The sequence below is a fragment of the Canis lupus genome, chromosome 22 (genome assembly GCF_003254725.2).
Source record: "Canis lupus dingo isolate Sandy chromosome 22, ASM325472v2, whole genome shotgun sequence".
NCBI lineage: Eukaryota > Metazoa > Chordata > Mammalia > Carnivora > Canidae > Canis > Canis lupus.
The window spans coordinates 21599745-21614184 of NC_064264.1; the positions used below are offsets into that span (position 1 = coordinate 21599745).

At 34.9% G+C, this 14440-nt stretch overlaps 1 protein-coding gene across 1 annotated transcript in view; it reads right to left on the reverse strand.

Annotated features, from left to right (window-relative positions):
• Window positions 1–14440, reverse strand: part of PCDH9 (protocadherin 9) — an 887338-nt gene that overhangs the window by 300452 nt on the left and 572446 nt on the right. Inside the window, 1 exon segment of the mRNA XM_025478098.3 lies at window positions 10828–11029. Coding sequence (XP_025333883.1) covers window positions 10828–11029 — 202 coding nt within the window.

Here is a 14440-nt window from a genome sequence, read left to right on the forward strand (position 1 = left end):
TAAATACTGCCATTTCTCCTTATGGGTCCTTCAAGAAAGAATCACATGACAGCACACAGTTCTGGAAATGCGATTCCATACCCATACAATATAAGTTGACATTACCCTTACTTTACACTAGGAGGCATGTTGTTACTATACATTTTTCTACTTACTAAACACTAATACTAAACACTTTGTGACCTGGTTTAATAAGCTCAAATGCAAGAGAATATTATAAAACCTTTTAAGTATTTATAATAAATGAGTACTCAAAGCTAATTATTTTGGGAATTAAAGTCATACTTTAAATTGATGAGATCTAAAACTTTCCAGCAGAGAAAGCTTGAGTCCCAGCCTGTTTTATAGGTTCTTTTAGCTACAATAGGTAATATTTCATAAAGTCATTTCACTGTACCTTTTTAAATAAAAAAATAAATGGCAACCAAATGGACAATGTATTGCAAGTAATGAATAGTAAATAATTTAAAATAATAAATGAATATAAGTATTTTAAAGTAAAACAGTGCAGATACTGGAGCATAAATTCACTCTACTATATAAGTTTCATCAATCTTTAGCAAATAACAATGTTTTGAAATCAGCCATCAGATATGCTAAACATGAAAAAGTCACATGAAAAGTTTTCAAAGCATAAAGTTTTAAGAATTTGAAACTAATGTTTTTTTTTTTTTTTTTTTTTTTAGAATTTTATTTCTTCAAATGTGTAGCAATTTTACATTTGAAAATTCACTATGGTAATTTTTAAAACCTGATTGGAAATTTTGCTAAATAATCAGATACCTATTTTGTTTGTTCTACACTTTTTCAATATCTATTGATAATAATAATAACAATAAAATATAATGATACCTGTAAACTGAGCCTGTATTAAGTGCCAATAGCCCTGTGGCCCCAAGGTCTGTGAGTTAGGTCATAGGTTATTTTGATTTCACAGCCTTTGTTCTTAATAACACTTACAAATAGTTGGTTCCAAAAAAAAGTCATTGACTATATGTACAGGATTCAAATATCTTCAGAGCTTTCAAATATCTTTATTCCACTCCACTTTCATCTTTGCCTGCCTTAAATGTTAAGGTTTGTGATGATTTTTTATTGGGTTCCTTGTCTCTCCTCATAATTATTGTATTTACTCAAAGAATATGACCAGGGTCATATTCCTACTTCCTAGATTTTCTTGTCTGGCAGCTCAAACTTTAAAATTAAGGTAAAATTAGTAATTCCTAATCTGAGTTTTTCTTTTATATTTTCTAATTTATTTAATTGCACAATTCTCCAATGTTTCACAAACCAAAATCTTGAAAAGACTCTCAAGTCTTTCTTTTCCCTTATCTGCTACATCCTATCCTTCCCATCATTCAAAATCTGGTCCCCATCTATTTCGCAGTTCATTTTCATTTATTGTCACATACTCAAATAATTTAATAGCAACCATTTATTGAGTATCTATGTTTCAGGTTCTGTGTTAGGTGATTAGCTATGTCAAATATCTGTAATCTTTATAACAATATTTTTATAGATTATTAATAGCTCTATTTTGGAGGTTCGGAATCTAAGACCAAGTAGTGGAGCTAATCATATTTGCATGTGCTCCAAAGACAATGAACTATTCATTGCTTCCCCAAGTATGAACCTTTCACAGTACCAAGAGGCCCCCACTGGTGAGAATGTTCACACACATGCCCAGGCATAAACATTTTATATGCTTGACAGTTTTTATCATCTAGTGTCACTTCTTCAAAGTATTACTTTAAAAAGAAAAGAAAAAGAAAAAAAACAAAGTATCACTTTATCTGGGCGCTGGATGGTGCAGTTGGTTGAGCATCCCACTCTTGTTTTGGCTCAGGTCGTGATCTCAGGGTCCTGGGATCCAGCCCAGGTTGGGCTCCATACTCAGCATGGAGTCTGCTTAAGATTCTCTCTCTTTCCCTCTGCCCTTCCTTCCTGCTCCTACATGCACATGTGTTATCTCTCTACAATAAATATATTATATATAGTGCTTAAAAAGAAATTTTAAAACTAAAGTATCATTTTTATCAAAACACTTTATTGTTTACTTATTCAAGACTTATTCTATGCTAAAACCCACTTTTTTATACATTTGGCATTAGCATTTATTATAATTCACTGTTACAGGTATCCAGTATCTTCTAAAAAATCAGTGTTTCTTTTCCTTTTTCCTCTTTTTTAGGGGGGTGGGGTCTTCTTCTTATAGTCTATAAAATGCTCATAGCCTACCTTCATAGAAAAAAAAAATTGCAAAACAATTTCAGGAACTTTATAGATTCTCAAAAACCTACTCATAGGCTTCTCCAACTAAAGAAATCTAGATTAAGGGGATCCCTGGGTGGCGCAGCAGTTTGGCGCCTGCCTTTGGCCCAGGGCGCGATCCTGGAGACCTAGGATCGAATCCCACATCGGGCTCCCAGTGCATGGAGCCTGCTTCTCCCTCTGCCTATGTCTCTGCCTCTCTCTCTCTCTCTATGTGACTATCATAAATAAATAAAAATTAAAAAAAAAAAAAAAGAAATCTAGATTAAGAACTCTTGCTCTCCCAGTTTAGTAACAGAGAGTTTTTGTAAGTTTAGGAAGTCTTGGTTTTAATGTCTATTTCTAGAAGCTAGCATAGTACTTGGCACCACAGTAGACTCTACATGAGTATTAACAGAATAAATAGATAAATTAATAAATAAGTAAATCATGGAATAGTCAAGTGAATAAAGGATCTTAAACAAAAACTTTTGAATACTAAGATATATCAGGATGACTAAGTCTTATACAGATTGTGGCAGACATATTTTAGGGTGGACCCTTACGGTCCCCACCTCCTGGTATTCATAACTGTGTGTATCCACTTCCCTTGAGTGTGGGCAGGACCTAAGACTTGTTTCTAACCAATAGAATATGACTGGTGACAAAATGCAACTCCCATGATTAAGTTCTCTAAAATATTATGCTGTTACAAACCCACTCTAGAGACTCTATCTCTCTAATTGGCTTTAAAGAAGTAAGTAGACATGTTGGGAGGCATGTGTAGCTAGCATCTGAGGGTGGTCTCTAGAAGCTGAGAGCAGACTCCAGCTGAAGACCAGAAAGATGCTGGGGTGCTCAATCCTACAAATGCAAGAAAATAAATTCTGCTAACAGTCTGAAAAATCTTAGCAAATTCTTCCACGGTTTGCCTGTAGATGAGAATGTAACTTGGCTGACACCCTGATTGCTGGCTTTTGAGACCCTATACAGAGAATTCAGACAAATCATGGTCAGACTCTTGACTTTTTTTTTTTCAGACTCTTGACTTAAAGATACTGTGAGATTATGAATGTGTGCTGCTATAAGGCACTAAGTGTTGTAATTAGCCAAAGAACACAGACGGTAGGTACATAGAGAGGAGATGGGGAGATATATATATGTATTTGGTTTACAATCTAGATCATTCTGCTCCAGAAAGCGTTCTGCCCCAATTTTGAGATGAAAATAGATAACAATAGATAAGTTTTGAAGTCAGAATTAGAAAAATATATTTAATAAAGCAAAAAATTAAAGTCTCATAGGATAAAATAAGGTAATCAAATTATTATTATTTCCTCCTTTATTTTTTAAATTAGTTTTTCTTCTTTTTTTTAAAGATTTTATTTAATTATTCAGAGACACAAAGAGAGAGAGAGGCAGAGACACAGGCAGAGGGAGAAGCAGGCTCCACGCAAGAAGCCACCCCAATGTGGGACTCCATCCCAGGTCTCTAGGTTCACGCCCTGGGCTGAAGGCGGCACTAAACTGCTAAGCCACCAGGGCTGCCCTATCTTTTCCCCTTTAAACTGAAATCACAATAGGATTAATTTCTTTTTCTCTATATTATTATCTAAGGAACTCTGCATTTATTAATTCAGGGTCCATTATTGTATAGTCACCATGAGCTGACTATGAAAATCCCATAGGGAAATGAACACAGCATGTGACAATATAAAACTTCTGAACAATATTCTTTGAGTTTGTATAATTAGCTCAACCCAGGCTACTTAGAAAAATTATAAACACAGTTCATTAAGTTATTTAATACAATACTGTGCCAAAAAATAAAATTCATGTTTAATTCCCAAAGCATATTATGGCTAATGATTGTTTTTTCCTGCAGGTCAGTATTAGCACAAATTCTTAGGATTGAAATTTGGATTTATTTTTTCTGAATTTTTAAAAATCTTTTTAATTTAATTAACCTGTTTATTTTCTTCCTACAATGACAGTCTATCTCTCATACCTACATATTTCAAATTCTCGACATTTCTTAGCATGTACAATGTACAGGAAGAATATTTTAATGTAAATATACAAAAAATATACATATTAAGAATAAATTTTTCCTCAGCTCTACATCAGGTGCTTTCCATTTATGTCACCTCATCACCAAATGAAAGCATAATTTTAAATACGTTATTAAAATTGTTAAAGATACAGTCAATTAATTAAAAAGAAGAAATCAATGTTCCAAACTAAAGATAGCTACAGTTAACCTGGTGTACTTTTGTTTGTTTATATATTTATTTTTATTTTGATAGAACAATTTTAATTTGTTTGATTGTATTTCATGTGTTGTTGAAATACTGATTTATTCATTCAGTCACAAATACACATTACTGGCCTACTCTATGCCAGGTGCTGTCATCCACAGAGAATAGAAAGGTGAGCAAACCAGTCCTCACTGATTAATGGAAGAGACAATTGTTAATCAAATAATCATACAGGTTTTCTCTGAGGAAAATGTGTAAGAAAAAAAAAAGGACAAAAGGTATAAAGGTCATGAAAAGGAAAAATTATTCACTGAAAAGAGCACTAAACAAGAGTTGACATATATGAATTTTATTCTTAATTCAAAAACTATGTAACTATAGGCAAAGCCTCCCCTTTTAATGCCTCTGTATAGATATATATGTTATATTGTATGATCTGCAGGGTTCTACTAAGGACTAACCCATGCCTCTCCCCCAAAAAGCAAAACAAAACAAAACTGCAGGAGCAGATCTTTCATAACTTGTTCATCTTGCTAACAGATCATTCAACCAAGTCATCTTAAGATCCAATTTCTCAAATTTTCTCTTAAAAAATAAGATTGCCACCACTCATGAGGTCATGACCTGAGAGGGAATCAAGAGTCAGACACTTAACCAACTGAGCCACCCAGGCACCCCAGAAGGAGCTGCTTGGGGCAGCTAGAAAGAAAAAAAAATATGTGTATATATCTCTACATCTAGATATAGGGATATATACATTAGTGCCCTAGAATTTAAAATTCAATGCCAGTGATGACACTGCTGTAAGCCATGTGTACATGAAGGTGGTTTCTCTGCACAGAGAGAGCATAGGCTGTGGAGTCAGGCACTCCTAAGTTCATATTGTGCCTCAGCTATCTCTTAAGTAGTTTTAGACAAATAACTGAAATTTTCTGAAATCCAATCTACTTAAAACACTATCTAATTTGTAATATTGGTATGGAATCATGGACAATATATTGAAGCATTTACTAGCATTCCTGACTTATAAGTAGACCTGAACAAATATTACCCATACATATCCTCCAGTACCGAAATTATCCTTAGTGAGAAAGAAATCCACCAACTGACTCAAATATAGTCCAGAAAGAGTCAGGAGCATACGAACAGATAGGGCTTTAATAAAGTAAATATAATCTGCAATTTTGCACATGATTAAATAGCAGAACATCTTTTAAAATGGCATTTAAAAGAAATGCCAGATATAAAAATAACTCTATTTATGATTCTCAGTGGGACAAGATTAAGCCTTAATTCTGAATTAGTGGTAATAAGCTGTTCCTGATCTGATCACATAATTGTTTTTGTTTGCCTTTAAGTTAGTGAAATTCTTTCATCAGTCTAGTTACAGTTGTTAAAAATAGCAAACTTCCGCTGAAAATCCCCTTAGTATTTTCTTAGAAGTAATGATTTAATTGAATTATATGTGGAGTATATGATCATATTCATGAGCTACCTTCTTAAAGAAATACGATTTACTCTGCTATTGGAAATAGTTCAAGTCTCTATATGCAGAAAAGGTGGCAAAACTCTGTTCAAGACATTCTGCATGTGAGAGTGTTATTTGTGGGGAAGCTGACTATATGCTCTAAGACTCAGATGTGCCTAGAACACGGAGACACCATCTCTTTGCCAAAGGATACTTGTCATCACGCCCTGTCCTTAAACTCCCCCTGGGTGTTACACAAACAGAGCTGGGCTGAGGTTCTTGCTTAATGGTTTTATTGCTAAATTCAAAAGAGAACTTTTCAAAGACTTTATTTTACTCAAAAGGTCTTTAATGGAAGCAAATGCCAATTTACATTCTAGTCTTCCAAATACAAATGTAATTACTGAAAATCTCCGTTTAATTGCAATTTCACCATTTGAAATATACTTCAATGTATAAAATATGCTTGCTATATACAAAACCATCTGGCTATACTTTTGCATAATAAACCATATCTTTAGTTCAAAACAACTAATAGAAAAAGGAAGAACTTGGATATTTCATATATTGATTCTGGGTTTTATATCAGTCTCCTACTATACGTTTAAAATAAACTTCACAGTTTGGTATTTGTAAAAGATTAAGAAGAACAATATAATAAGACTTTATACATCCATTATCCAACCTCAACAAGCACTAACATTTCATTGTTTAATTTAGTCCCATTATTACTATCACCATTATCATCATTATTAGTATTTTGCTGAAGTATCTTTAAAACAAATTCCCAGACATTATATTGTTTCTGCTATAAATTCTTCACAATCCATCACTGCCAATAGGGATTTCTCTTAATAAAATTACTATACCATTATCACATCTAACAAAATAAGAAATTCTTAATATTATTTAAAACCCAACACATACTCATATAGTGACAATTGTCTTAAAAAATTTTTATGATACTGAAAAAAAGAAACAAACTTACTGGTCACCACTGCAGGCTTCTGGGGCACCAGTTCATTTTATAAATTAATATACCAACCAAGCATATACCTTGAATTTCCTGTGAGAACTGGATCTCATGTGGTAATCAATGACTAATGGGTTGAAGTTATTCATCGCATGTTTTTTAAAACTATGTCATTAAAAAGGAATAATTTCTTTTACCTATCACTTTTATATCCACTCACTATACAATTTAATAGCATGCTCTGTAATTATTTTGGCAATAAATACAACTATCATTTTACACGATTATTTATGAAAATAATTTCAAGTGTTAGTATACTTATTTTTTCTGTTTATATATATCCCTTTACCTGCTCCAGTCTTTTCAAACAGCCATTGGTTTTAGATTCACAGCATAGATAAAGATGAGACAGGGTAGAGAACAGTAAAAAGGCATTCTGTTATTTTTCGAAGTTCTAAACTTACCATGGAGATTATTTTTTTTCAATTGCTACTAGGAGAAAAAAAGGTTGGAGGAATTTTGTCTTTGTGGAAAACTATCAAGAAATACAGTGGGGACGTCCAGCTGCAGACATTAAAAACATTTACTCAGCCTGGCTGGGATGGAAGGGATGAAAGAAATAGGAATAGAGGGGAGAGATTCTACATGGTGTTTGGGCAGAAATCAGAGAAACCTAGCGGGTTAAGATCACAGAGTCTTGAGCCTAGATTCCATGGCTGAATCCAGGCAAGCAGGAAGGTCCTAGGGTAATAAACTCACCATGCATCTAGGTACTATGGTCCAGACACAGCCATGAACAAACTCCTTTGCCTACCAGTGGCATGAAGACAATGACAGTAGTCATGAAGGGGCCAGGCGGGTTGAGATATAGGCAAGTATTATTTGCGATACATGTGGACCTAGTGAAACAAGAGGAATCACAGTAGACAGATGATCAAGGAACCAGAACATTCTAATTCATTTCAGCATGATGTAGATCATGTGAAATTGAGGGGAGGGGGGAGTGATTTTCAAGTTTGTTTTTTTTTTTAATAAAACAAAGAAAAGAAAGTTGTATGTCCAGCACATCTGAACTACTGGCATCAGCCACATCTGATACAATAAAGACTACTGTAGATTTTGCATAGTATCATTTACAAAAACCATCAATTATAGGTAGTATAATTTGTGAACTTTATTTTTGGATTCATGTAAAAGCCTTCATATTTTATTTTTTTTTTCAAAATTCATGTATTTGGCTTAATACAAAATTTATGATGCCAACAACTCAGAAGTATAAATTTGAAAGCAAAGAAGAATACTGTAGAGCAATACCACCGTGTGTGTATAGAAGCAAGACCCTATATAAAAGCCTAATGTTTCCAAAAACTCTCATTAGATACACTGTTTATTAATCCTTTTTAAAAAGTATAATTAAAAAAGTATAATGAAAGAAAATACTATGGAATCACTACTAATCTTCAAAGATGTATTTTTGAGAAGCATAACATTTAAAAAAATAGGAATCCATACAGGTTTAATACTTAATAACCATACAAATAATACTGACATTCATGATGACATGGATAGAGCAGTTAATATAAAATCTTGATTCTTCAAGAATTATCACACCACTGACAGAAAACCCAACTGAAGACAAAGAACACAGTCTAGGTCTGAATAGCAAGATTATTACTATCGAAGATTACTGCTTCAATTATACTATACCTCACTTCACAAATTCCTCAAAGTTAATTACAAAAATGCAACTGTGGAATTTTAAGATGATATATCATAATACTGTCCTAATGTGAATTACTATTTAGTTATGAATCTCTTAATATTTCTAGGCTATTCTGATTAATTCTGCTCTAGACATTTACAGAGGAGGTTAAAATTTTAAGTTCCATTAAATGTCAAAAGAATAGCTGGCTTCCAGGGGCCCTCAGGGCTCCTCCTTTCCTTCTCTGCCTATTCTCCTTCTTTCTTAATGATGAATAAGGAAGTTATCTCCACCAAGGAGTAGTTTAACACATTTTATTGACCATGATTCTCCTGGGTGAAGTCACTGTTTTGGGTTGAATGTTGGAGTGTGCAAGAGTATGTCATCCTTTGGGTCTCTTTTTCCATGTGACTAGATTGGTAAAAACTCTGGGGACCTCTTGAAGCTATTTTGAAAGAAGGGCCTTTTTTGGGGGGCGGGGGGGGGCTTTAGAATCTTCTTTAACTGCTACCATTTGGCAGCTCACTTAGTGCTACTACCCTGGTCTAAAAGGCATTAGGTGAGTAGTTATACATTTTGGATAAAGTTCTGGTCTAAGGTAACTTAGATTAGCCATACTTAAAATCTACTTTTTTCCCCTTTTACTTCTGTAAAAAACAATAGACAAACAAACAAACAAAACCCAACTTTGGTGAACTGTACAGATAATACCTAAAACTATTTTCTTAAAACAAGAGTCTTCCTGTCTTGGTTTTAGCTGAAGCCCAAAGACGTTAGAATTCAACCATTCCCACATGCAGAAGAGGAGGCCAAGAACCAGTTTGGTACTCTCAGCTTAATGACAATATGAGATGTTTTAAAGTTGGAGATTGGGAAGTTGAAAACCAGGAAATCGGTTAAGAAAAAGCTATCTTACCTATCTGACCTCTCACAATTGTCTGGGAAAGGATGATTCAGTGGAAACACTTAGATTCAATGGTACTTAGACTAATCAAAACCAAGACACCTAAGAAAGGCAATTGGTCAGCTCTTCCAAATGCCATGGAATGAGAAGTCGCCTCTTTGCATATGGCCTGCCCTTTTGGATATATGAAGTAAAAAGATACACTTATGTTTTCCTTATGAATTGAATATACAGAATGTGAAAGATCAAGAAGCAGAGCTGGTGTACAATTTACTTAGGTCTTTGTAAAAGAGTGGTTGGAGTAGAGAGAAACTTCAGTAGAAAGAAGCGGCAAATGTAAACTATGCATGCCAATGGGAAGAAAGATACTGATTGGAGAAACATGCGAAATGGGTGCATAGCTTTAGGAGATGGGGGGTAATATGTACAAAAGATCTCCAATCACCCTGGAAACAAAGAGGCAGTTTATAAATCCTAGAAGTCAGAGAACACCAATTCTGGATTCTCACAATAGATGAGTTAAGAAAGCCTTTGTGCTTTTTAGCTCCTCTTGGTATTATACTTCAACCACAGAATTGCCAGAGGCAAATCAATGTCTACAGCAGAAGAGAAGTAGCTAGAAGATTAGGGAAAGCTCACCCTATCCCCATTTCTCACTGTAGTCCAGCGGCCTGATGCAGGTCAAGATGAGTCAGAAAACAGTTTTAATTTAAATCAAGTAGAAATCACGGTGATTACTCTGGACTGGACATAATTATTGCATTAGACTTTTAACTTTTTAATGAAAGTGAACTAGTCAGTGATTTCTTTTTAAATACAATCACAAAAAAAAAGTATAGTACATGCCCCAAATTACCTGCAAAGGCAAAGAAAGAAGTACCCTCACTGGGCTTACTTTGAATGGGCAATGATTTCTGAGGTATAGTGTGGGTCTGCTCAGTATAAAGACTTTTGCGAATTCCACCTCACTCATTCTGCTTGTTCTATGCAATCGGTTAAAAACATATCCAAAATTGAAATAGACAAAAAAAAAGTAGGACCCCCAAATCATTATCACCCCTCTTTGCACTTGTTTTAAAGTCTTCTCTAGAGAATAGCATTCCATAGAACAACAACAGGCGCAGCAGACTTGATATATTTTGAATACAGCAACAAGAAAGCCAGCAAACCCCCAAAGTCCATTGCCTGGCTCCCCCCAGATCCCATTCAAAGGCGAGTGCACGCAACAGAAAAGCAGAACCCCAAGCGGTCACAGAGTTTAAGGGGACTCACCGGAGTTGGGGTCGGAGTTGCCATCTGCTTCGGTCCTCTTGTCCGGAGAGGCCTGGTCGTAGAATTCGTCCTGTGGCTGAACCAGAGGAAGAGGGTGTGAGATCAGGGTTCCACTACCCACCGGCTCGTGGTCTCCTAGACCACTGTCACTGCAGCTTTCCTGGGAGCCATCGGGGAGGTGAAACGTAACGCGGCGCTGCGACTACAAAGAAGACCACAGGACACTCGGATTAACACTCTTCCCAGGTCAAAGGGGCGCGGCCCTACACACAGTCAAACAACTCTTAACACATGATACAACGTAAAAGCAAAACAGATGAAACTTGGAACAAATCTAGCATTGAAATTTACCATTTTCTATTTACCATAGGATGTCTAACTTGCAAAATACAAGAAAGAATTTCAGTCTCAAACGAACAAAAAACCCCCCAATGGTAAACCGTTGAAAATTATAGCAAAAAAAAAGGCAACAAAAGAATATACTAGTTGTCAGTTATTTAAAAAAAAAAAACACCTGAAATAAGCAGAAATATGCAAATATTTGTTCCATAGATCAGAATAAATACATATATAATGTAACATTCCAATTCTTTTGAATGAACAGGCATTTTGTTTACTTAATGGTTTTAAGGTAGTTGCAAAGAAGTCATGATTGCCCACTGCCTCAGACATTACTACCAGACTTTGGTTATAGAACATCCCAGTAGAAAGGTATTAGGTATATTATTCTGGCATCTATTTTTACAATGTCACTATCAGAAGTGACCTAAAATATGTATATCGGTACTTCAATAAATTTTAGTGTTTTAATAAAATAGAAGTGTGCATTTCAGCACAGATTGCTGCTTAGTACTCTTGGTAAATGTTCTTTAGCTGATGTAATCCATGAGATATGAGAATATTTGCAGCTGTGTGGGGTGGAGATTTATGACTTATGGAATTATATGAGAGTAGTAAATTTGTGCTGTATGTCTGACTGCACCTAATTTTCATTCTGCTTTAACAGCCAAAAGACCTTTCAATATCATGTCACATGTGACCACTTTTACTCATATTTAACAAAATTATGAATATATAATAATAAAGTATATAAAATATAAGTATGTAATGTATAATCACTTTATAATACATAAAACTTGTGTTTTTCCCAGAGGCAATTTATAGACTGTATCCATTTCCAAGAAAAAAGAATGCAGTTAGACACAAATGCTATAGATAGATATATTGCCACTCTATAAATGCATTTTTATAGACAACAATAGAACATAGGCTATTTCCTATGAGTCACTGGTTCAAATCCAGCTCAGAGTCATAATGGAGAAGAGCTGATACCACTTTATTGCTGTTCAATGACCTGTGTGAAATGATTTGATAGTTCAGTACATTTTTAATGAACTGATGCCGACATCACATAAACTATAATCATAAATGGTACTAATTGAGTCTATTGTAGCACATTTCACCTTCATGCACAACTATCTCATTCCCTCCTCAATAGATTTGAAACGTGCCTAGGTGAGTGCTCCACAATATGCAAGCCCAACTTTATTAATATCTGAAATGTATTTTTCCTTGTATACGAAGATGCTACCATTTTAATTTATTATAGCTTTCCTCTCTCATGTAAATTTAACCCTTTAGAGAAAACCAATAATGCAAGTTTTTCTGTTTCTGTTTCAATATGCCCTCAATTCATCTGTATCCTTTTGTGAGAAGCACAGAATTAAGGTCAATGACCAGGTTACCCATTATACACGACTGTCAAACAGCTTTTAAAGTGATGGCCTACTAAAAAGTCTGTAGTTTCAGTGATTATAGTATCTTTGATTTTATCCTTGGAGAATACCTCTTAGTTATAACTCAGGTGAGCCAAAAAGAAGTCAAATACAGGAGAAAGACAATGGGACAGGATATTCTTCAGTCTTTATAAAGTATTTTCAGAGGCCGCATAAGCCATTATAAAGTATACTTTCCATAGACAGAAGGAAAAAAAATCTGCATCTATGATATTCTTCTAAGCATAATTAATATTGCTTTAACTACTATATTTTTTTTTCCTAAAACGTGTGAATCTGTAGCCCCAGTAATACCTGAACCCAGTGTTTCTCACAGAACAGCCATGAGAACTAGTATTAATTGAACACCTACTGGTACATAGCCTGGTGCTATGATTTCACTGAGAATAAGAAAAACATTTTTTTTCAAAACTGTTTCAAATACAATTAGATTCCATCTCACACACATTATATACTATGATATTCCTTTACCACTTTATAAGTGAGAATAAGCAAAGACAGAAATCTAATGTAATTTATTTGCAAGAAGACAGTGTAAATTAGAGTGGTACAATGCTTAAACCGTGGTAGTTTATGAAAATATTTCCTAATTAATTTGACTCAAAGATATTTAAGTCTTAATTGGCAAAATTGTGCACAGTTTATCCTTTTAATGGGAGGTTGGGATGGTGGGGCATATGGACGAAGAATCAGAACATGGATATTATGGAAAGAAGCAAATTGATCAAGCAAATCAATCTTTAATTTATCATCATAATGACTGATGCAAGTACAACAGTGTCTGAAGTATCAAGTAGAGATAAGGAAAGGATATGAAAAAAAAATTGAAATGCAGAAAAACAAGGATCCATGAAATGTTAAGAAACAGGAGTTATAAGGTGTTCAAGGACTTAACAGTATTTGTTCAGATGTTGCAGTAGAGAGCGGGTGAGGAAGCCAGAACCCGACCTCTCGGCTAGAAGCCCTTGCTCTGCAGAGACTGGCCCAGGGCAAGTTGCTTTTTCTCTTTGAATGAGTTCCTGGCTTTGCAAGATGAAGAATATAGTGCCTTCACCAGAGAAGTGTTGTAAGGCCCAAGCAGATAAAATAAGAAGCACTGGTCGTGTATGATATTTGATACATAGTAGGTACTCGATACAAAGTTAGTACCATTCTTGAAATTTACAGTTGCATGTTCTCTTTTAAGCTCCTGGGCTATCAACATGTAGCTAGTTTTAAGATGTGATTCCTTCCATCAGAAAAAAAAAATGTTCTTCTCTTGTAAGGGAACTGCCTGGACCCCATTACCTTGGCACATCTCCCAAAGTGCTTGTAGATAATGTCAGCTCAGAGCCTTTCGGAGGGAAAGCTGTTTTTGGTGGGAGCAGTGGATGAAGATGGACAGTTTAGAACACGTTGTTTCTCCTCTGAGAAAGTGAAGGTTTTCCTATTATCCTTTCAAGAAACCTATAATTGTTTGCATATTCGAAGAGAGAAAGAGGGATTAGCTTTCTTACTGCCTGCCTCTGGGAATGTTGCCTCTGGGTTATCCCCATGGAAATATACCCAATTTGTGTTATAAATACAGTCAAGCCCTGCCTGACTGAATTGGGACAACATATGTTATCATGAGACTACTTGAGACTTTCTAAAGCCTTCGCACTTTTGTTTTCCTAAAATGTCTCTCTTACCCATTCCATTTTCTCCCTTGGTGAGCATTATTATTATTATTGGCTATGTCTTGTTAACGGTTTGAATGTCACATTTGTTTATCTGATTTATCGCTAACAAGTTAGCTCTAGGTCCCTGGCTGCCCTGAGAAGGAATAAGATGGGAAC